The sequence below is a fragment of the Bombina bombina genome, chromosome 7, assembly GCF_027579735.1.
Source record: "Bombina bombina isolate aBomBom1 chromosome 7, aBomBom1.pri, whole genome shotgun sequence".
Lineage (NCBI taxonomy): Eukaryota > Metazoa > Chordata > Amphibia > Anura > Bombinatoridae > Bombina > Bombina bombina.
The window spans coordinates 641399797-641424328 of record NC_069505.1 but is presented as its reverse complement, the minus strand read 5'-3'; the positions used below and the strand labels follow the sequence as shown (position 1 = coordinate 641424328).

Sequence of the window (24532 nt, the reverse complement as noted above, 5' to 3'; positions counted from 1 at the left end):
CATCAGCTCCCCCTGTAACCCCCATAAGTACCCCTCTGTAACTTACATAAGCCCCATCAGCTCCCCCTGTAACCCCCATAAATAATCCCTCTGTAACCTACATAAGCCCCATCAGCTCCCCCTGTAACCCCCATAAGTACCCCTTTGTAACCTACATAAGCACCATCAGCTCTCACTGTAACCCCCATAATTACCCCCTCTGTAACCTACATAAGCCTAATCATCTCTCACTGTAACCCCCATAATTACCCCCTCTGTAACCTACATAAGCCTCATCAGCTCCCCCTGTAACCCTCATAAGTACCCCTCTGTAACTTACATAAGCCCAATCAGCTCCCCCTGTAACCCCCATAAGTGCCCCCTCTGTAACCTACATAAGCCCCATCAGCTCCCCCTGTAACCCCCATAAGTACCCCTCTGTAACTTACATAAGCACCATCAGCTCCCCCTGTAACCCCCATAAGTACCCCTCTGTAACCTACATAAGCCCCATCAGCTCCCCCTGTAACCCCCATAAGTACCCCTCTGTAACTTACATAAGCCCCATCAGCTCCCCCTGTAACTTACATAAGCCCCATCAGCTCCCCCTGTAACCCCCATAAGTACCCCCTCTGTAACCTACATAAGCCCCATCAGCTCCCCCTGTAACCCCCATAAGTACCCCTCTGTAACCTACATAAGCACCATCAGCTCTCACTGTAACCCCCATAATTACCCCCTCTGTAACCTACATAAGCCTAATCAGCTCTCACTGTAACCCCCATAATTACCCCCTCTGTAACCTACATAAGCCTCATCAGCTCCCCCTGTAACCCCCATAAGTAGCCCCTCTGTAACCTACATAAGTCCCATCAGCTCCCCCTGTAACCCCCATAAGTACCCCCTCTGTAACCTACATAAGCCTCATCAGCTCTCACTGTAACCCCCATAAGTACCCCTCTGTAACTTACATAAGCCCCATCAGCTCTCACTGTAACCCCTATAAGTAGCCCCTCTGTAACTTACATAAGCCCCATCAGCTCTCACTGTAACCCCTATAAGTAGCCCCTCTGTAACCTACATAAGCCCCATCAGCTCTCCCTGTAACCCCCATAAGTACCCCCTCTGTAACCTACATAAGCCCCATCAGCTCTCACTGTAACCCCCCATAAGTAGCCCCTCTGTAACCTACATAAGCCCCATCAGCTCCCCCTGTAACCCCCATAAGTACCCCCTCTGTAACTTACATAAGCCCCATCAGCTCTCCCTGTAACCCCCATAAGTAGCCCCTCCGTAACTTACATAAGCCCCATCAGCTCTCCCTGTAACCCCCATAAGTAGCCCCTCCGTAACTTACATAAGCCCCATCAGCTCCCCCTGTAACCCCCCCATAAGTACCCCCTCTGTAACCTACATAAGCCCCATCAGCTCCCCCTGTAACCCCCCATAAGTACCCCCTCTGTAACTTACATAAGCCCCATCAGCTCCCCCTGTAACCCCCATAAGTACCCCCTCTGTAACCTACATAAGCCCCATCAGCTCTCACTGTAACCCCCATAAGTACCCCCTCTGTAACTTACATAAGCCCCATCAGCTCCCCCTGTAACCCCCATAAGTACCCCCTCTGTAACTTACATAAGCCCCATCAGCTCCCCCTGTAACCCCCATAAGTCCTAGCGCACCCCCCATAGCGGAAGGCAGGCGGGCAGGCACTACAAGACAGAGCGATGATGGAGCAGATTGATTGTGGGATGGAATGTAAATCAAATCAAAGCAAACGGACTACCGACCAATCAGATAATAAATAGGAAATAGGCGTTACTTCTATATCTGATTGGCTCGTTCTCCGTGAAGTCACTAGCTGGACAACCAATAGGGTCGTGTTGCCAGTGTCACCGCTAGCGCCTAGTGCTATATCTATTCTTAACCTTAACAAAGATGGCGATGTAGCCTCACAGTTCATTTGAAGCGTTTCCGCCCTTTTGGTATCCAACATGGCGCCAGTGTCCATTCATTTTTCTCTCTGGGAAATCTGTTCACTTCCTGTCCCTGGTAACAAAGGGACAAAGAGTCCGGAAGGGAATCCGCCTGGATAATGTTTCCCGGGCTGAGACTGAGCGTAGCTGTCGTAGCGGTAAGTCTGGGATATTAGCTCCCATGTTAAATGACTTACTATTATATAATAAGAATAATAGGGTGATGTTATGCACATGCATTTATATTCAGGGGATAATAGGGTGATGTTATGCACATGCATTTATATTCAGGGTTGTGTGTGACCCAGATACAGCAATATACACGTATGTGACCCTGCAACAGCAGTATAGATATGTGTGTGACCCTGCAACAGCAGTATATAGATCTGTGTGTGACCCTGCAACAGCAGTATATAGATCTGTGTGTGACCCTGCGACAGCAGTATATAGATCTGTGTGTGATCCTGCAACAGCAGTATATAGATGTGTGTGATCCTGCAACAGCAGTATATAGATCTGCGTGTGATCCTGCAACAGCAGTATATAGATCTGTGTGTGACCCTGCAACAGCAGTATATAGATCTGTGTGTGACCCTGCAACAGCAGTATATAGATCTGTGTGTGACCCTGCAACAGCAGTATATAGATCTGTGTGTGATCCTGCAACAGCAGTATATAGATCTGTGTGTGATCCTGCAACAGCAGTATATAGATCTGTGTGTGACCCTGCAACAGCAGTATATAGATCTGTGTGTGACCCTGCAACAGCAGTATATAGATCTGTGTGTGACCCTGCAACAGCAGTATATAGATCTGTGTGTGACCCTGCAACAGCAGTATATAGATCTGTGTGTGATCCTGCAACAGCAGTATATAGATCTGTGTGTGACCCTGCAACAGCAGTATATAGATCTGTGTGTGACCCTGCAACAGCAGTATATAGATCTGTGTGTGATCCTGCAACAGCAGTATATAGATCTGTGTGTGATCCTGCAACAGCAGTATATAGATCTGTGTGTGACCCTGCAACAGCAGTATAGCTGTGTGTGTGACCCTGCGACAGCAGTATAGCTGTGTGTGACCCTGTGACAGCAGTATAGCTCTGTGTGTGTGTGACCCTGTGACAGCAGTATAGCTGTGTGTGTGTGTGTGACCCTGTGACAGCAGTATAGCTGTGTGTGTGTGTGACCCTGTGACAGCAGTATAGCTCTGTGTGTGTGACCCTGTGACAGCAGTATAGCTCTGTGTGTGTGTGACCCTGTGACAGCAGTATAGCTCTGTGTGTGTGTGACCCTGTGACAGCAGTATAGCTCTGTGTGTGTGTGACCCTGTGACAGCAGTATAGCTCTGTGTGTGTGTGACCCTGTGACAGCAGTATAGCTCTGTGTGTGTGTGACCCTGTGACAGCAGTATAGCTCTGTGTGTGTGTGACCCTGTGACAGCAGTATAGCTGTGTGTGTGTGTGACCCTGTGACAGCAGTATAGCTCTGTGTGTGTGTGACCCTGTGACAGCAGTATAGCTCTGTGTGTGTGTGTGACCCTGTGACAGCAGTATAGCTCTGTGTGTGTGTGTGACCCTGTGACAGCAGTATAGTTCTGTGTGTGTGACCCTGTGACAGCAGTATAGCTCTGTGTGTGTTTGTGTGTGTGACCCTGTGACAGCAGTATAGCTCTGTGTGTGACCCTGTGACAGCAGTATAGCTCTGTGTGTGTGTGTGACCCTGTGACAGCAGTATAGCTCTGTGTGTGACCCTGTGACAGCAGTATAGCTCTGTGTGTGACCCTGTGACAGCAGTATAGCTCTGTGTGTGTGACCCTGTGACAGTAGTATAGCTCTGTGTGTGTGTGACCCTGTGACAGTAGTATAGCTCTGTGTGTGTGTGACCCTGTGACAGTAGTATAGCTCTGTGTGTGTGTGACCCTGTGACAGTAGTATAGCTCTGTGTGTGTGTGACCCTGTGACAGTAGTATAGCTCTGTGTGTGTGTGACCCTGTGACAGCAGTATAGCTCTGTGTGTGTGTGACCCTGTGACAGCAGTATAGCTCTGTGTGTGTGACCCTGTGACAGCAGTATAGCTCTGTGTGTGTGATACTGTGACAGCAGTATAGCTCTGTGTGTGTGTGACCCTGTGACAGCAGTATAGCTCTGTGTGTGTGTGTGTGACCCTGTGACAGCAGTATAGCTCTGTGTGTGTGTGACCCTGTGACAGTAGTATAGCTCTGTGTGTGTGTGTGTGACCCTGTGACAGCAGTATAGCTCTGTGTGTGTGTGTGTGACCCTGTGACAGCAGTATAGCTCTGTGTGTGTGTGTGACCCTGTGACAGCAGTATAGCTCTGTGTGTGTGTGTGACCCTGTGACAGCAGTATAGCTCTGTGTGTGTGTGTGACCCTGTGACAGCAGTATAGCTCTGTGTGTGTGTGACCCTGTGACAGCAGTATAGCTCTGTGTGTGTGTGACCCTGTGACAGCAGTATAGCTCTGTGTGTGTGATACTGTGACAGCAGTATAGCTCTGTGTGTGTGATACTGTGACAGCAGTATAGCTCTGTGTGTGTGATACTGTGACAGCAGTATAGCTCTGTGTGTGTGATACTGTGACAGCAGTATAGCTCTGTGTGTGTGTGTGTGTGACCCTGTGACAGCAGTATAGCTCTGTGTGTGTGTGACCCTGTAACAACAGTATAGCTCTGTATGTGGTCAGGAATTCTCACTTCTATTATGCATGCGCTGATTCCCCCTCACTTACGTTTATACACACACAGCTAGATTTCACATGCATACATTACCGCATACCTACATTGCCATGCATACATTACCGCACACACGCATACCTACATTGCCATGCATACATTACCGCACACACGCATACCTACATTGCCATGCATACATTACCGCACACACGCATACCTACATTGTCAGATGCATACATTACCACACACACATACTGTACCTACATTGTCACATGTCACAGATACCAGGCTGCCAAGGTTGAACCTCCACACCCCAACTACCTAGCCCCTCACCTTTTCTCACTGGATTTGGACTTTGGAGAGCTTTCATGTTCTCCCAGACGCTTGGTTTTGTTTATTTTGTGTGCTTTACATCCTCCCGGAAGAGCTGATCTCTGACCTGTGTGTGACCCTGTGACAGCAGTATAGCTCTGTGTGTGTGTGACCCTGTGACAGCAGTATAGCTCTGTGTGTGTGTGACCCTGTGACAGCAGTATAGCTCTGTGTGTGTGTGACCCTGTGACAGCAGTATAGCTGTGTGTGTGTGTGTGTGACCCTGTGACAGCAGTATAGCTCTGTGTGTGTGTGTGACCCTGTGACAGCAGTATAGCTCTGTGTGTGTGTGTGACCCTGTGACAGCAGTATAGCTCTGTGTGTGTGTGACCCTGTGACAGCAGTATAGCTGTGTGTGTGTGTGTGACCCTGTGACAGCAGTATAGCTCTGTGTGTGTGTGACCCTGTGACAGCAGTATAGCTCTGTGTGTGTGTGTGACCCTGTGACAGCAGTATAGTTCTGTGTGTGTGACCCTGTGACAGCAGTATAGTTCTGTGTGTGTGACCCTGTGACAGCAGTATAGCTCTGTGTGTGTTTGTGTGTGTGACCCTGTGACAGCAGTATAGCTCTGTGTGTGACCCTGTGACAGCAGTATAGCTCTGTGTGTGTGTGTGACCCTGTGACAGCAGTATAGCTCTGTGTGTGACCCTGTGATAGCAGTATAGCTCTGTGTGTGTGTGTGACCCTGTGACAGCAGTATAGCTCTGTGTGTGACCCTGTGACAGCAGTATAGCTCTGTGTGTGTGACCCTGTGACAGTAGTATAGCTCTGTGTGTGTGTGACCCTGTGACAGTAGTATAGCTCTGTGTGTGTGTGACCCTGTGACAGTAGTATAGCTCTGTGTGTGTGTGACCCTGTGACAGCAGTATAGCTCTGTGTGTGTGTGACCCTGTGACAGCAGTATAGCTCTGTGTGTGTGTGACCCTGTGACAGCAGTATAGCTCTGTGTGTGTGTGACCCTGTGACAGCAGTATAGCTCTGTGTGTGTGATACTGTGACAGCAGTATAGCTCTGTGTGTGTGTGTGTGACCCTGTGACAGCAGTATAGCTCTGTGTGTGTGTGACCCTGTGACAGTAGTATAGCTCTGTGTGTGTGACCCTGTAACAACAGTATAGCTCTGTATGTGGTCAGGAATTCTCACTTCTATTATGCATGCGCTGATTCCCCCTCACTTACGTTTATACACACACAGCTAGATTTCACATGCATACATTACCGCATACCTACATTGCCATGCATACATTACCGCACACACGCATACCTACATTGTCAGATGCATACATTACCACACACACATACTGTACCTACATTGTCACATGTCACAGATACCAGGCTGCCAAGGTTGAACCTCCACACCCCAACTACCTAGCCCCTCCCCTTTTCTCACTGGATTTGGACTTTGGAGAGCTTTCATGTTCTCCCAGACGCTTGGTTTTGTTTATTTTGTGTGCTTTACATCCTCCCGGAAGAGCTGATCTCTGACCGCCTAACCCCTTTCCAGCTGGCCGGGCTCCTGGAACTACTGGCCAGCCGCGCCTCCCCGCATACCCGCTGACATTTACACCCGGTCGCTTCAGCGATCCTTCACCCCAGAGCTCCGCTGTTTTGGGGATGGGTACTCCCTAGGGAGGGCAAGAGGTGGGGGTGATTGCCGGAGGAGAGCTCCCTTGGGAACTGGGGGTTCCGGACCCCCCTACAACTCCTATTTCCCTTTGGCCATTCTGGTGTACTTTTGATCACCGTAGCTCTGGCCCCCAGCCATGGATCACGTCGTTTTTTTGGACTGTAGCATCTGGTGACAGAGACACCCTGGAAGTGCTGCACTCCCCCGGGTTCACCCTGGAATAGCCACCACTGTACCGTTGGGATTCTATGGGACAATGGACACTATGGGGGGCGTCAGCCTGTCTGATGGGGCGGGTATGGCGGGAGATCTGGGGATCCGATAAGGCTCTTTATCCTTGATCAGTTTGTGTATAAAAACAGTGTGTTTCCACAATAGAGTTGTTATTTGTGTTTCACCTGAATACTAGTCTGTCTAGTCATTTGGGTGGGCTCCGCTATTATAACTTTCTCCGCTACATAGCGGCATGTTCCAGGTATAGGAAGGACCCTTTGGCGGAGCTACCCAGTTGGGGCAGCCAGTATCCGTCACATTGGTTGGCAGCGGTGGGATGCTTCTGTCTACCTGGAACATCCAAATCACCAACTGATGCCCTCTTCGGATGGAGCAGCAGTACGCTGGGCTCAGGAAGAGTACACTGAAAGACTTGTTCCCGGCAACTTTCCCCCGGGCTTCCAACAAATCCAAGGTGGCAATCATAGCCAAAGTCATGGAAGGCGATCAGGCTAGTAAGGCCGGTAGCAGCCGGGACAGCGAACAGCCCAGCTAGGCATCAACCAGGGAGACCGCAATGTCCGATCTCCAGAGAGAGATTCAGTGGTGGCTAGACCTCTATGGGACTGCCCCACCTCAGGAGGTTATCACTCGGATAATTGCAGATGCCACTCGGGTGCGGATGTTGGAGATCCAAAAGTCTATGGGGGGAGCCGTGCCGGACCCCTGGATCCACCTCCCTGACCGAATAAACTATCCCACGAGGCTTTTCGAGCCTTCAAAGACAATGAAGAGGAGATTGACAGCTACCTCCAAATGTTCGAGACCCAGTGTGAGTTGCAGGGTGTTGCCAATGCAGACAGAGTCCGCCTCCTGCTCGGAAAGCTGTCCGACGGGCCCTGGAGGCTTTCAACACTGTTCCCCCAGGGGGCCAAAAGAACTATGACCGGGTGAAGGAGCACATCCTTGCCCGCTATGGTCTCATGCCGGAGGCTCACCGACTGAAGTTTCTGGGAACTAAAGAGGCTAGAGGGGCAGCCGGTCATGGAGTGGACCCACCGGTTCACCCAGTCCTTGGACTCTTGGTTCACAGGCTGCCACTTAATTACCCTTGACAAAGCTACCCAGCTAATTTTTTTTATTTATTTTGTTTTCATTTTACATAAGGTATCAAACAGTCATTGTACATTAAATATGTCTGCGCTTATGTGTATTTATACTGTTCGGCAGGAATTACAAAACCAACTTAACTACTACTCTACAAACTAACTCAGTGTTCCATAGTTAACACACGTCACATATGGTTATTACATTACTCAAAGCCACAAGGACTGTCGGTCTTACCTATTATCTCATACGAACTAACTCACTCAATTGTCAACGGGTCTCTTCTGGGTCAACCTGGGTCCTCGAGCCGGGGGGGAAGGAGCAAATCAACCTCCGCGATCTTAATACCTATGGGAGTCTTATTATTGTGTTGTGTGTTAAGGTGGCAGGTGTATATTTTCCCACAAGAATTTAGCATCCAAAAAGAAGGGAGCCTTTTCCGTTTTGTAAACCCATACTCCTCTAAACCTATGAGTTCAGTTGTTCTTTCAATCCACATCTCCTTAGTTGGGGAAAATTATGTCTTCCATGCCCTATCTATTAAGGATCGCTCCCCATTCAATCCTATTTGTATTACCAGGGATCTCAACTTACATGTGATGTGGGTAGTGTCATTTAGTAATGCTATTCTGGATGTTAGCCGAAATGTGTCTCCCACTAGTCTTTGAAGGTGTGTTTCCACTTCCTTCCATAATCTTTTTATTATGGGGCAATCCCACCACATATGTAGTAGGCTTCCCTGATCGCCACAGCCTCTCCGGCACATTCGTGAGGAGTCGGGGTATATAGTGTTCAGTCTGGTCGGGGTTAGGTACCAACAAGACAAAAGCTTGTAATTCATTTCAAGTATTTGTGGGGAAGTAGATCTTTTTGTTCTTTGGAATATAGTGTGCCAGGCTTCATTGTTAATATCAGTGTGAAGGTCGTGAGCCCATGTTATTGTGAAATTTGGTAATGTGGTGTTTTGAGGTTCTAATAAAAGTCGGCGAGATAATGATCAGAGGTTCTGGATTATCGTTTCTCTATCACATAATCTTTCAAAAGGGGTCAGTGAGCGAAGAAACTCCTCCCTGTGGGGTGATGTTTGTAGGAAATGCTGAAGCTGTGCGTGTTTAAGCCAATGTGTAAACCTTCCGCCAGCAATAGTCCCTAGCCTGTGTCTATCCAGTAATTTCCCTTCTATGAATCTACACAGTGGAATTGTATATCCCCATTCCTTAAGTCTTCTAAATCCTTTATCCAAACCCCCCACCATCTCTGTGTTGAGAACTATAGGGAATAGTGGAGATCTAATGGAGGAGATATAAGGGTATAGGGTTTTTATTTTCTCCCATACTTTGAAAAGGTGTTTGTGTATATCTAAATGTCTGCATTGCGTTGGTCTCAGATCAGAGGGGACCCAACACAACGCTCTTACAAATGGGACTTGTAAGATATGGGAGTCGATAGTCACCCATGCTTTGTGTGTTGTTGAACCGTGCCAGTCTAAAATTCTCTGGAGAGTCACTGCATGATAATATTCGTCTATTTTTGGCAGTCCCACCCCACCCGTGCTCGTGGGCCTGTATAAAGTGTTTCTGTTTACTCTAGATCTAATCTTACCCCATACATAGGTATTTGACTGTCCTTGAACCCGAGCTAAGAACCAGGAGGGGAGGTGTATTGGTAGAGCTTGTAATAAGTATAGAATCTTGGGTAGTATCGTCATTTTAATAGAATGTATCCTACCCACCATGAAAGTGTTTTAGTTGCCCAGGTATTGAGGTCTCTTGATATGGTACTAAACAGGGACTCATAATTTTTCTTAAAGAGGGTTGAGGGATTAGGGGAGAGATGGATACCCAGAAACCCGCGAAGGTTTACGAAATTCTGGTGGGCTAAGTGATATGTTCAGAACTTCTTATTTTGTTTGGTTCACTAAAAAATTAGTCCAGTACCTTGGACACATGTAGGCTGCGGGAAGCAGCGTCCGGAGCCGACCAAGATTGAGGCAGTCGCGAACTGGCCAACCCCCAAGACCCAAGTCTTAGCTTTCCTAGGGACTGCAGGGTACTACCGCAAGTTTTTCCCCAACTACAGTGCCCTGGCTGAACTAACCCGAAAACGGTGGCCCCGACAGGTCCTGTGGTCCCCAGAGTGTGAGGCTGCCTTCCAAAGCCTTAAGACAGCTAAGGTAAGTAACATACCTGTTACCTCTACAAAGCTGCCTCAGAAAGAAGCCCCTCTACCCCAGAGATCAGCAAGGAGAGGCAGATGGATCACTGTAGGCTCTGGAAGAATTAGAACAGTAGACCAGAAGCATTGCCCACAACCTCTGCCATTGCAAAACTCCTATGCTGCTCTTGCCGAATATACTTGTGATGAGGAGATTGCTGTTTCTGAGCCCTCTGAAGCTGTAACAGGTAATTTAAATCTATTGGCACCTGATTCTCCAGGCAACATAACACAGGAAAGAACTGCAGATGTGTTTTTGAGAAAAAGACTGTTAGTGGGTGACTCTATTTTGAGGAATGTGTATTTAGGTGAAAGTAAAGGAGAAACAAGGGAGGTTAGATGTCTTCCAGGAGCTACTGCTCACAGGGATAAGAATCGTATTTTGAGAATTGTTAAGGCAGCAGGAAAGGGAAGTGAGTTAGATGTGATTGTACATTTAGGAACAAATGATCTGGCTAGTAATCATGTTGCTGCTGTTCAGAAAGAGTTTTGTGACCTAGGTAATCATTTAGAGACTGTGGCATCAACTCTACCATTTTCTGCTATTTTACCTGTGTATGACCAGGAAGCAGGAAAGATGGAGCGGATAACAACATTTAATTCTTGGTTAGATAAGTGGTGCAGGGAACGAGGATTTGGTTTTATTGGCCATTATAGCTCTGTTTGGAAAGATACTAGGTTATTTAGGAGAGATGGCTTGCATTTGGATGCTAAAGGAACAGAGTATCTGGGAGAGGAGTTCAAATACTTTATTAGAAATCATTTAAACTAATAAAGGGGGGTAGCATTAATATATCCACCTGCCCCCCACAGCATGCCAAAACTGTTAGTCCAAGTAACGATTCTAGAAATTCTAGTAGAAAAAATCTTCGTGCCATGAGCACAAATGCTCGCAGCTTAGGAAATAAATTACCTGAACTCATTTCAATAATGACTAGGGACAACTTGGATTTAGTAGCTATAACAGAAACATGGTACAATGATTTGCATGACTGGGACATAGTCATACCTGGATACAGGTTATTTAAAAAGAACAGAGTAGGAAAGAAAGGTGGAGGAGTTGCTTTGTATGTAAATGAAAATATAAAGGTTACTGAAATTGTAGGAACAAATGATGAGGTGGAAAGTATTTGGGTGACTTTGGAAATTGGAGATAAAAATGTTTTTAGAATAGGGGTTGTATATAGGCCTCCATTGCAGGATGAAAAACTGGACAATCTGTTATTAGATGAAATAACCAAAATGACCATGAAGGGTAAGGTTATAGTACTGGGGGACTTTAATTTGCCAGATATAGACTGGAAGATTCCTTCTGCTAGATCGGCTAGAAGCAGGTATATTCTTGAATCTCTGCTAGGGGAATCACTTGAACAATTAGTCAAGGAACCAACTCGTAAGGAAGCTATATTAGATCTAATACTTACAAACAGTGATACAGTTTCAGATGTGTATGTAGGTGAGAACTTAGGATCCAGTGATCATTAATCTGTTTGGTTTAGTATTCATGTTCAGGAACTGTCCACCCAGACTAAAACAAAAGTTTTAGACTTTAGGATGGCAGATTTTTCATTAATGGGAGAATACCTAAAGAACTATTTAAAGGGGAAAACTCTTATTACAGGGGTTCAAGAACAGTGGGAATTTGTGAAAGGTGCCATTTTAGATGCAACCGCACACTGTATTAGACAGGTCTGTAAAAGTAAAAGAAAGCGGAAACCAATTTGGTTTTCCAAAGAAGTAGCACATGCTGTAAAGACAAAAAAGATAGCTTATAAAAATTACAGACACACACAAGCAGATGATGATATGAAAATATGGAGACTCCAACAAAAAAAGACTAAGCAGTTAATTAGGAAGGTTAAAGCTCATGCAGAAGAGAAGATAGCACAGTCAGTAAAACATGGGGACAAAACATTCTTTAGATATATCAGTGAAAGAAGAAAAAATAAGGTAGGAATAGTAAAATTGAAATCAGTTGATGGTAGAATAATAGAAGGAGATAAGCAGATTGCAGACTGTCTCAATGATTACTTCTGTTCTGTTTTCACTAAAGATTGTGAAGATACAATGTCTACATTAAGGGATGCTACGCAAAATAGAAACAAGCTTAACAGTAATCTTTTTACAGAGGATGAGGTTTTGTTAGCATTATCAAAAATAAATGTTACAAAGGCAGTGGGTCCTGATAATATTCATCCAAGGGTTTTAAAAGAACTTCGATCAGTGCTAACTGTCCCATTAACTGATCTGTTTAATCAGTCACTATTAACAGGAGCTGTCCCAGATGATTGGAGAATAGCAAATGTAATACCCCTTCATAAAAAGGGCAGTAGAGAAGAATCTGGCAACTACAGGCCAGTTAGTTTAACTTCAGTAGTAGGGAAATTAATGGAAAGCCTCTTAAAAGAAAGAATTATGACTTACATAAAGACAAACAATTTAGAGGACCAAAATCAGCATGGTTTTACTTCAGGGAGATCATGTCAGACTAATCTAATTGACTTCTTTGATTATGTAACAAAAGTATTAGACAAGGGAGGAGCAGTTGATGTAGCATATCTAGATTTCAGCAAAGCATTTGACACCGTCCCACACAATAAACTTATTCACAAACTATATCTCCTTGGTCTAGATTCAAAAATTGTGAACTGGGTGGAATGCTGGCTTAAGGACAGAAAACAAAGTGTCTTAGTAAATGGAGTTCATTCAGCAGAGGGGGCTGTTACTAGTGGTGTTCCTCAGGGGTCAGTTCTGGGGCCTGTTTTGTTTAACATATTTATCTGCGATATCAGCAAAGGGCTACAGGGGAAAGTATGTCTCTTTGCAGATGATACAAAAATTTGCAACAGAGTGGATGTTCCAGGGGGGGTAGACAAAATGAGAAGTGATATACAACAATTGGAGGATTGGACAAATGACTGGGATCTAAAGTTTAACACAGCAAAGTGTAAAATAATGCATTTAGGGAAGAAAAATCCAAATGTTAATTACAGACTCAATGACACTTTACTGACTGTTACAGACGAGGAACAGGACTTGGAAATTATTATTTCAGATGATTTAAAACTTGGTAAACAATGTAGTAATGCAGCGAGTAAGGCTAGCAGAATGCTTGGATGTATTGGTAGAGGTATTTGCAGCAGAAATAGTAAGGTTCTTATGCCACTTTATAGATCATTAGTTAGGCCTCATCTTGAGTATTGTGTGCAGTTCTGGAGACCATATCTTCAGAAGGATATTAACAAACTTGAATCTGTGCAAAGGAGGGCTACCAAAATGGTACATGGTCTAAAAAATAAAACTTACCAGGATAGGCTCAATGGAAAATTCAAGAACAAGGGGTCATGAGCTCAAGCTAAAGGGTAGTAGATTCAGAAGTAATTTGAGGAAGCACTTCTTTACAGAAAGAGTGATTGATTTATGGAATAAACTTCCTCAAGAGGTAGTAGCAACAAACACTGTGGGGGACTTTAAAAATGCATGGGACAAGCATAGGGCTATCCTACGAACTAGATAAGTTTATACTGTTAGGTAAGGTCGGGCAGACTTGCTGGGCCTATGGCTCTTATCTGCCGTCAATATCTATGTTTCTATGTTTCTATGTTCATGTTCGGGTTGGGAGCAGTACTGAGCCAGGTGGACGACAAGGGACAGGACCACCCCATAGCCTATCAGCAGAATGCTGTTGCCCAGAGAAGAAGGCTATGCAGCGGTGGATAAAGAGTACCTGGCCCTGGTGTGGGCCCTGAAAAAGCTTCAGCCATACCTGTATGGACTGACCTTCACCGTCCTCACGGACCACAACCCCCTGGTTTGCTCAACCGAGTTGCTGTTGTGGTGGAGTTTAGCCTTGCAGTCCTTTTAACTTTACCAACCAATACAGGTCGGGAAAAGGCAATGAAAACGCTGACGGACTTTCCTGGCAAACTGAATCAGAATAGCTCCTCAGACAGCCCCAGGCCGACCTGCGTGTGAATCTAGCCGGATCTGCTGGACTGGAAGGGGGGAGCTGTCACGGATACCAGGCTGCCAAGGTTGAACCTCCACCCCCCCCCTACTACCTAGCCCCTCACCTTTTTCTCACCGTATTTGGACCAGATACTTGGTTTTGTTTATTTTGTGTGCTTTACATCCTCCCGGAAGAGCTGATCTCTGACTGCCTAACCGCTTTCCGGCTGGCCGAGCTCATGGAACTACTGGCCGTCCGCGCCACCCCGCATACCCGCTGACATTTTACACCAGGTCGCTCCAGCGACCCTTCACCTCAGAGCTCCGCTCTTTTGGGGATGGGTACTCCCTAGGGAGGGCAAGAGGTGGGGTAATTGCCAGAGGAGAACTCCCTTGGGAACTGGGGGTTCCAGACCCCCTGCAACTCCTATTTACCTTTGGCCTTCCTGGTGTACGTTTTGATCACCCGTAGCTCCGGCCCCCAGCCATGGATTACGTTGCTTTTTGGACTGTAGCATCTGGAGACAAAAGGCTTTCCAAGGACAATGGAATAGCCTCTGCCCCGGGATCACCCTGGAATAGCCTCCACTGTACCGCTGGGACTCTATGAGACAATAGACACTATGGGGGGTGCCAGCCTGTTTGAAGGGGCTGGAATGGCAGGAGATATGAGGATCTGATAAGGCTCTTTATCTTGTTCAGTTTGTGTATAAAAACAGTGTGTTTCCCCAATAGAGTTGTTATTTGTGTTTCACCTGAATACTAGTCTGTCTAGTCATTTGGGTGGGCTCCGCTATAATCACTTTTTCCGCTACATAGCGGCATGTTCCAGGTATAGAAAGGACCCTTTGGCAGAGCTACCCAGTCAGGGTAGCCGGTATCCGTCACACATGCATACATTACCCCACACATAAACTCTCTCTCTTGTTACCGCTATCTCTTACTCACTTGCACACTGTAATATCTATATCTCTATCATCATACATATTCACTCACTCACCAGCCACTTTACTAGGTACACCTTGCTAGTACCGGGTTGGACCCCCCTTTTGCCTTCAGAACTGCCTTAATTCTTCATGGCATAGATTCAACAAGGTGTTGGAAACATTCCTCAGACATTTTGGTCCATATTGATATGATAGCTTCACGCAATTGTTGTAGATTTGTCGGCTGTGCATCCATGATGCAAATCTCCCGTTCTACCACATCCCAAAGGTGCTCTATTGGATTAAGATCTGGTGACTGTGGAGGCCATTGGAGTACAGTTAAGTCATTGTCATGTTCAAGAACCCAGTTTGAGATGATTTGAGCTTTATGACATGGTGCATTATCCTGCTGGAAGTAGCCATCAGAAGATGGGTACACTGTAGTCATGAAGGCATGGACATGGTCAGCAACAATACCATGGCCATGCGTTTAAACGATGATCAATTGGTACTAAGGGGCCCAAAGTGCGCCAAAAAAATATCCCCCACACTATTACGCCACTACCAGCCTGAACCGTTGATAAAAGGCAGGATGGATCCATGCTTTCATGTTGTTTACGCAAATTTCTAACCCTACCATCTAAATGTTGCAGCTGAAATCGAGACTCGTCAGACCAGGCAACATTTTTCCAATCTTCTATTGTCAAATTTTAGTGAGCCTGTGCGAGTTGTAGCCTCAGTTTCCTGTTCTTATGTGACTGGAGTGGCACCTGGTGTGGTCTTCTGCTGTAGCCCATCTGTTTGAAGGTTCAACGTGTTGTGCATTCAGAGATGGTATTCTGCATACCTTGGTTGTAAAGAGTGGTTATTTGAGTTACTGTAGCCTTTCGATCATCTCAAACCAGTCTGCCCATTCTCCTCTGACTTCAACAAGGGATTTTTGTCTACACAACTGCCGTTCACTGGATATTTTCTCCTTTTCGGACCATTCTCTGTAAACCCTAGGGATGGTTGTGCGTGAAGAAATCCCAGTAGATCAGTAGATTTTTTTAAATACTGTCTGGCACCAACAACCATACCACGTTCAAAGTCACTTAAATCCCCTTTTAGATTCTGATGGTCGGTTTGAATTTCAGCAAGTCGTCTTCACCACGTCCTAGATGCCTAAATGCATTGAGTTGCTGCCATGTGATTGGCTGATTTTTACAATTTGTGTTACCAAGCAATTGAACAGGTGTACCTAATAAAGTGTCCGGTGATTGTGTGTGTGTGTGTGTGTATATGTTGCATGTGTATCTCTCCTCTCCTTTTCTCTTTCACGGCAGCCGTCACGGATCAGCTGCCAGGTCAGTTTGTTGAAGGCCAGATGTGTTCTTTACTGCGCATGACAGCTTCAGACAAACACACTTGGCCTTTTATATTATAGGATATACAGTATGTGTATATTTGTGTATATTGTAAATAAAGGATATAGTCATTTTATGTTAGAGACATTCCAGACAAAATTGAAATTCACATGGATGCATTTCAGTTTTGAGTAGAAGCATTTTTTTTGTGCATTAGCACAAATGATTCTAATAAAAGTTATAGCCGTTTCAAAAGTGTATTTAAGTATGCCTAAGGTGCTTGTATGATATGTTAATGACTCAATTTGTTAATTGCTGATATACCAGCCCCACTGGTGCTCTGAGCAGCTGCAGTATTTTAAAAGTTTGTGCACTGAGAATATCTAGCTATGCTTCACATGCACGTGCAGAGAAAAATGTTAACACTTAAACAGTAATAACTTTTACTAGAAGCATTTGTGCTAATACATGTATATTGTAAATATGTTTCTATCTATAGATGTAATTCATCTACATGCATTTAATTTTTTACCTGAATGTCCCTTTAACCCTTTATGAGCTGTCTCTTCAAGATTGTTCTTCCTCTAGACTGATAGTCAAGTTCTGTAAGTATTAGGGTATAACACAGGAAAGAATGTTTGCCACACTTTCCAGACCTGTAAAAAAGCCCAAGTATATGTGTGTTGTTACATCCACCACTGTAACTTCAAGCAGGAATCAAACAAAGGGTCCGGTTAAAAAATATATTTGTTAAAACATTAAAATCAACCACTGGATATTTTTAAAAATTAATATTTCATGTATGACTAAGGGCTTGTAGCATTTTTCCTATGGACCCTGTTACAAGAGAATAAAGGTCCTTTTAATCTTGGAGGCCCGGAATGTGTCCTTTGTATGGTATTTTTAGAGACTAGGGTACAATGCTTATAATATGCAGACTTCCACTCCGCATTCTAAAGCTGCTCCTGTAATGTGTACAAGTTCCAATTATCCTTTCACCAAGCCAGAGTTAATTGGTGAATGTATCTGTGACATCACAATAGGGTGGAACTTTCAGGCAACACATGGATCCATTGTTGTACAGAAATAGTAGGGGTGACCAAGACATGACAATACTTTTTGATTGATGCGTCTATTCTTACAGGAACAGAATTTAATATAATTTATGGCTTTTGTTAGTAAGTGGGAAAATGCGTTTAAGGAAGAGGATAAGTAGGAAGAAACGTCGGGAGAATGTGCCACAAGGAGCCACCTACCATCAACATGGGCAGGTAAGTAAGATCTAGGTGTACTGCTGATTATCTTTTTGTGCCTGGGGGGGGGGCGATAACAACTGATGTCCTACTTCCATTAACGTTGATAGTTTCTGGTATGGGGTTGACAAATAATACATGAGATTTAGGAAGCAGGGTGGGAATTAATATAAATAAATGTACAGTAGTTATGAACCACATATACATTTTTAGATCCCAGGGCAGCACCTGTGGTGGTAATTGGTACTCAGGGACGTTTTCAGTAAACACTGTGTCCCTATAAACTTCCTGTAAAACAAAATGACTCCATGTGCTCAGGCTGTATAATATGTGTACAAGAACCATAGGCTCATGGGAAGGGCCACTTATTGTTCTAGGTACAATCTGACTTTGATGAGGTGGCTATTTACTTCTCTAAGGAAGAGTGGGATAGCCTGAAGGAGGAAGAGAAGGAACTTTACAAGGATGTGATGATAGAAAATTACCAGAACCTCCAGTCTCTGGGTAAGAAAATACCAGCAGGGTGAACACCCAAGAATATGTTCCTTTATAATTACAAACTAAAAAAAAAAAATGTGTGCTATTGTCATGAAGCCAAAGTCGTGACTTAATTGAGAGAAGTTATTTTCTTTGCAAGGTTGTTGTACAATAAATTCATTATTAGGTGCCTCAATGGGTGTTGTGTGTCTCCAGCAACCTCATTTTATGCCAATAAAACTACACTTGGCTTCTTCTGGTTTGAGCTAGTCATTTTTATTACTTTTCTTTGTTCCAAGCATGTGTTCAGTACCTATATAGGTCCATGTGAGTTCAGCGTATTACGTAAGTCATCTCTGTATAAATCTGCAGGGCTCGTCAACGTGAAACCACCAATCGTATCACAGATTGAGTGTGGGGAAGAGCCGTACGTGAAGGGTCAGAATCAGGCTGAGGTGGAGGACACTTCTATATACATCCAGGCAGGTATGTAATGAACATAATAAGCTTTTAGAATACTGTGTAAAGCTTGAGCAGAAAAGCATTGTAACAAATGTATTACATTACGTAGCTGCACCAATAACCGGTCACTTAGATGCCTTTTGAGCATTGATATATTCTCTTTGTAGCACTACAAATCATTGTAACCTCTGGGAGACCCGTTTCCTACATGGCATTGCGTGAGATAACACCTCTTGCTGACGCTCTCATGTACTTATAGCATAACCCACTGGATTTGATGTATGCACTTACCTGCTAGAAGCTTAATGAAAACTCTATTTTACTGACACTGATCAAATTAAGATATTTGTTTTACCATAAATTTATTGTATTACGCAAATAACTGGGGTTCTCCATTTATGATTGTATGATACAGGGGAGCCATTTGAATTTATTCATTTGTGATGGGAAAGTTCTGAATTTCACATCACTAATTTGCCCCTTGGAATGTTAAGGCTACAGAATATGCCCCATGAAAAGGATATAGAGTACAGGTGACTGGTGGACACATAAGCCAGGGGCAGTCTTTACTTAAGCATTCCAAACAATAACCTCATAGTCTAGCTGATACTGGTGTGTCCTGGAAACGATTGCCTTTTTTATATAAATATTGGGCATATAGCACAATTACAGTGGGAAAAGTGGGAAGCAAAGGGAAGATTAATAAAGATCAAAAGGTCTATTTTGCCGTTACAACCATTGTCCAGTTCCTGAATGGGTCAGAAGAAACGTCTCTTACCTAAATCTAGGAACCATTTATGGGATGATTATTTAAAATATTGTTGCTTTGACAACGTCTCTTTTCTCATTTTTGCAAAAGCACTACGTGCGGGGTTTTCAGGGAGGCAGTTAGATGAACTGGACTGATACTTGTGGTCTGAAGAGTAATCAACGCTGGTAGAATCCGTTTATGTTTTTATTTTAATGTTGTTATTTCCTGGTTCTTATTCATAGACTGAACTATATGACTCCTTATCTAAACTCCAGAACAGAGCAATGGCTTTATTTTGTTCCTAAAAACCACAGTGTCACTAAGCTATAAAACGTGAGACAGCACCTATCCACCTGGGGCACGGCTTCATCAGGGACTGCCAATGAATCCAACCTGTTGTCTTAAAGTGCCATAAAACATGATCTGTGCATATCCTAACATGGATAATTAATGAAAAATAGTTTGCATCATTTTTGTTTAATTGCTGGCATGTATTCTAAAAGAGTTTTCAAAAACAAGCAAAATTTGTTACTTAGCCATGCTGTCTGGAGTAGTCTGATCAACCCCCCCCCCCCCTTTATCAGTATTAAGCCTCAGAAACACAGGCATTGTATTTCACAGCTGCTTATTTGCTTCTAGGTATGCCCCAGCAGATATTGAGTGTGTACTTTGTGCATTCTACCAATTCAAAGGTAGATATAGATACAGCCATAGAAGGAAATGTGTGTGCGGGAGTTATAGCTGTACATTTAAAGTACATATTATTATATTTTGTCTCTATCCCAACTTATTTTATGTCCCTTTAAAACTTCTTTATTGCTTCCACATCATGGCAAAAGGGACCTTTCCCATGATGTGGAAGCAATAAAAAAGTTTTATTATTTTTGTTGTATTAAATTGTTTTTCATTGTATACATTGGGATCGGCAGTCCCTGATGAAGCCGTGCTGTCTCCATTGATCGCATTTAAAGGACCGGTAAGTACAGTAGAGTTAAACAACAAATGCATGATAACAAGACAATGCAATAGGACTTAGGAAACCGGAGTTAAGAAGCAGAGGTCTTAAGCCTCTGAGGCTGCGGACATCAGTCCGTCCGATCGCATACAATCGGGCTGATTGACAACCCCCTGCTAGTGGCCGATTGGCCGCAAATCTGCAGGGGGCAGAATTGCACAAGCAGTTCACTAGAACTGCTTGTGCAATGTTAAATGCCAACAGGGTATGCAGTCAGCATTCAGTGATGGCTGGCGGACATGATACGCTACAGTGTATCATGTCCGCCAGACATTAATAAATCGGCCTTTTAGTCTGAACTTCAAATGACTAGTAGATTTTTTTTTTTTCTGACAAATTTTATATCTATTTCCACCCCCCCCCCGTATCATGTGACAGCTATTAGCCAGTCACAAATGCATATACGTATAGTCTGTGAATTCTTGCACATGCTCAGTAGGATATGGTGATTAAAAAAGTGTAAATATAAAAAGACTGTGCACATTTTGTTAATGAAAGGAAAGTAAATTGGAAATTTGTTTAAAATTGCATGTTCTATCTGAATCATGAAAGTTTTTAATTTTGACTTGAGTGTCCTTTTTAAGTTTTATAGCTTAGTGACACTAGTTTTTAGGAACAAAATAAAGACATTGTTTTTCATAAGCTATAAAACTTGGCACTTTTTCACCATGTCTTTACAAACTCCAATGTTCTTCAAGAATGTGACTTTTGGGCATTAGCTGCAATTCCCATGCTACAGGGAAGACGCAAGAGGAAAATTATAGAATCATATAGTAAGGTTTCTGGTCCTGTCCCGGTTAACCAGGTTGCTCTTTCTCATAAGTCTGAAGAGGAAGATACGTCAGTAGCTTCTGAGGGTGAAATCTCAGATTTGGATAGTATAATTCCTTCTTCTGATGCTGAAGTTGTATCCTTCAGATTTAAGATTGAACACCTTCGTGTTTTGATAAAGGAGGTTTTGGCTACCCTGGACGACTCTGATATTCCTGTCGTTGTCAACCTTAAGAAATCTAGTAAATTAAATAACATAATTTATGTAAGAACTTACCTGATAAATTCATTTCTTTCATATTAGCAAGAGTCCATGAGCTAGTGACGTATGGGATATACATTCCTACCAGGAGGGGCAAAGTTTCCCAAACCTTAAAATGCCTATAAATACACCCCTCACCACACCCACAATTCAGTTTAACGAATAGCCAAGAAGTGGGGTGATAAGAAAGGAGCGAAAGCATCAAAAATAAGGAATTGGAATAATTGTGCTTTATACAAAAAAATCATAACCACCACAAAAAAGGGTGGGTCTCATGGACTCTTGCTAATATGAAAGAAATGAATTTATCAGGTAAGTTCTTACATAAATTATGTTTTCTTTCATGTAATTAGCAAGAGTCCATGAGCTAGTGACGTATGGGATAGCAGATACCCAAGATGTGGAACTTCCACGCAAGAGTCACTAGAGAGGGAGGGATAAAATAAAGACAGCCAATTCCGCTGAAAAATTAATCCACAACCCAAATCAAAAAGTTTCAATTTTTATAATGAAAAAAAACTGAAATTATAAGCAGAAGAATCAACTGAAACAGCTGCCTGAGGTACTATTCTACCAAAAACTGCTTCTGAAGAAGAGAAAACATCAAAATGGTAGAATTTAGTAAAAGTATGCAAAGAAGACTAAGTCGTTGCTTTGCAAATCTGATCAACAGAAGCTTCATTCTTAAAAGCCCAGGAAGTAGAAACTGACCTAGTAGAATGAGCCGTAATCCTCTGAGGCAGGGATTAACCCGACTCCAAATAAGCATGATGAATCAAAAGCTTAACCAAGATGCCAAAGAAATGGCAGAAGCCGTCTGACCTTTCCTAAAACCAGAAAAGATAACAAATAGACTAGAAGTCTTACTGAAATCTGAGTAGCTTCAACATATTTCAAAACTCTTACCACATCCAAAGAATGTAAGAATCTTTCCAAAGAATTCTTAGGATTAGGACACAAGAAAGGGACAATAATTCCTCTACTAATGTTGTTAGAATTCACAACTTTAGGAAAAAATTGAAATGAAGACAGCAAAACCACCTTATCCTGATGAAAAATCAGAAAAAGGACTCACAAGAAAGAACAGATAATTCAAAACCTGTTCTAGCAGAAGAGATGTCTAAAAGGAACAATACTTTCCATGAAAGTAATTTTAATGTCCAAAGAAAGCATATGCTCAAACGGAAGAGCCTGTAAAGCCCTCAGAACCAAATTAAGACTCCAAGGAGGAGAAATTGGCTTAATGACAGGCTTGATACGAACCAAAGCCTGAACAAAACAATGAATAACAGAAAGATTAGCAAATTTTTCTGTGAAAACAGCACAGAATAAAGCAGAGATTTGTCCTTTTCAAAGAACTTGCAGACAAAAACCCTTATCCAAACCAACCTTGAAGAAACTGAAAAATCCTAGGAATTCTAAAAGAATGCCAAGAGAATTTATGAGAAGAACATCATGAGATGTAAATCTTCCAAACTCGATAATAAATCTTACTAGACACAGATTTACGAACCTGCAACGTAGTAGTAATCAAACTTCTATGACGAAGTACTACGCGTTAAATTTCCATACCATCAAATTAATAATTTGAGTTCCTGATAGAAAAAACGAAAGTTAAGATATAAGGTCTGGCCTTTATGGAAGTGACCAAGATTGGCAACTGGACATCTGAACAAGAACCATATACCAAAACCTGTGTGGCCATGCTGGAACCACCAGCAACACAAAAGATTGCTTCCTGATGATTTTGAAAATCACTCTAAAAAGAGAAACCAGAGGCGAAAAAATATAGGCAGATTGATAACTCCAAGGAAGTGTCAATGCATATACTGCTTCCGCCTGAGGATCCCTGGACCTGAATAGGCCCCCGGGAAGTTCCTTGTTTAGATGAAAAGCCATCAGATCTATTTCTGGAAGCCCTCACATCTGAACAATTTGAAAAAACACATCTGGGTAAAGAGACCATTCTCCCGGATGTAAAGCTTGATTGACAGAGATAATCCGCTTCCCAATTGTCTAAACCTGGGAAATGGACCGCAGAAATTAGACAAGAGCTGGATTTAGCCCAAGCAAGTATCCGAGATACTTCTTTCACAGCCTAAGGACTGAGAGTCCCACCCTGATGATTGACATACGCCACAGTTGTGACATTGTCTGTCTGAAAAACAATAAACGTCTCTTTCTTCAAAAAGAAGCCACAACTGAAGAACTCTGAGAAACGCACGGAGTTCCAAAATATCGAATGGTAATCTTGCCTCCTGAGATTTCCAAACCCCTTGTGCTGACAGAGATCCCCAGACAGCCTCCCAACCTAAAAGACTCGCGTCTGTAGTGATCATGGTCCAGGTTGATTGAACCGAAGAGACCCGTAGAACTATATGATGGTGATCTAACCACCAAGTCAAAGATAGTTGAATATTGGGATTCAAAGATATAAAAAGTGATATCCTAGAATCCCTGCACCATTTAATTCAGCATAAAAAACTGAAAAGGTTTCCTATGAAAATGAGCAAAGGGAATCGAATCCAATGCTGCAGTCATGAGACCTAAAAACTTCCATACATATAGTAACTGAAGGAAATAATGGAGACTGAGGGTTCCGACAAACGGAACCCAATAAAATTGTCACTTGTCTGTTAGATTGTGTCAATGTCTTTGTCTCTATCTGGAAACCTAAAAAAGGTGACCCTTGTCTGAGGAATCAAAGAGCTTTTGATAAAAAGATCCTCTAACCATGTCTTGAAGAAACAACAAAAGTTGAATCGTATGAGATTCCACAGAACGAAAAGACTGAGCCAGTACCACAAGACCGTCCAAATAAAGAAACACTGAGAACCTTGAAAAGATTCTTAGAACTGTCGCTAGACCAGAAGGAAAAGCAACAAAATGGTAATGCTTGTCAAAAAAAGAAAATCTCAGAAAATGAAAATAATCTTTATGAAAACAGAAAATGAAGATATGCATCTATTGTATCTATAGTAAGCAAATAATGCCCTCACTGACCAAAAGGCAGAATAGACCATATAAACACCAATCTAAAAGATGGTACACTTATGACAATTCAAAAAGATTTTCTATCTTTGGGACAATGAATAGTTTTTGAATAAAACCCCCAAACCCTGTTCCTAAAATGGAACTGGTATA

At 43.3% G+C, this 24532-nt stretch overlaps 1 protein-coding gene across 1 annotated transcript in view; it reads left to right on the top strand.

Annotated features, from left to right (window-relative positions):
- Positions 1 to 2026: 2026 nt before the first annotated feature.
- The window catches only part of LOC128635693 (gastrula zinc finger protein XlCGF57.1-like), a 222333-nt gene continuing 199827 nt past the window's right edge, over positions 2027 to 24532 (top strand). The window contains exons 1-4 of the mRNA XM_053688819.1: positions 2027 to 2113; positions 17542 to 17668; positions 18028 to 18154; positions 18500 to 18613. Of these exons, the coding sequence (XP_053544794.1) occupies positions 17588 to 17668; positions 18028 to 18154; positions 18500 to 18613 (322 nt within the window). The 5' untranslated portion in view covers positions 2027 to 2113; positions 17542 to 17587. The remainder of the gene's footprint in view (positions 2114 to 17541; positions 17669 to 18027; positions 18155 to 18499; positions 18614 to 24532) is intronic.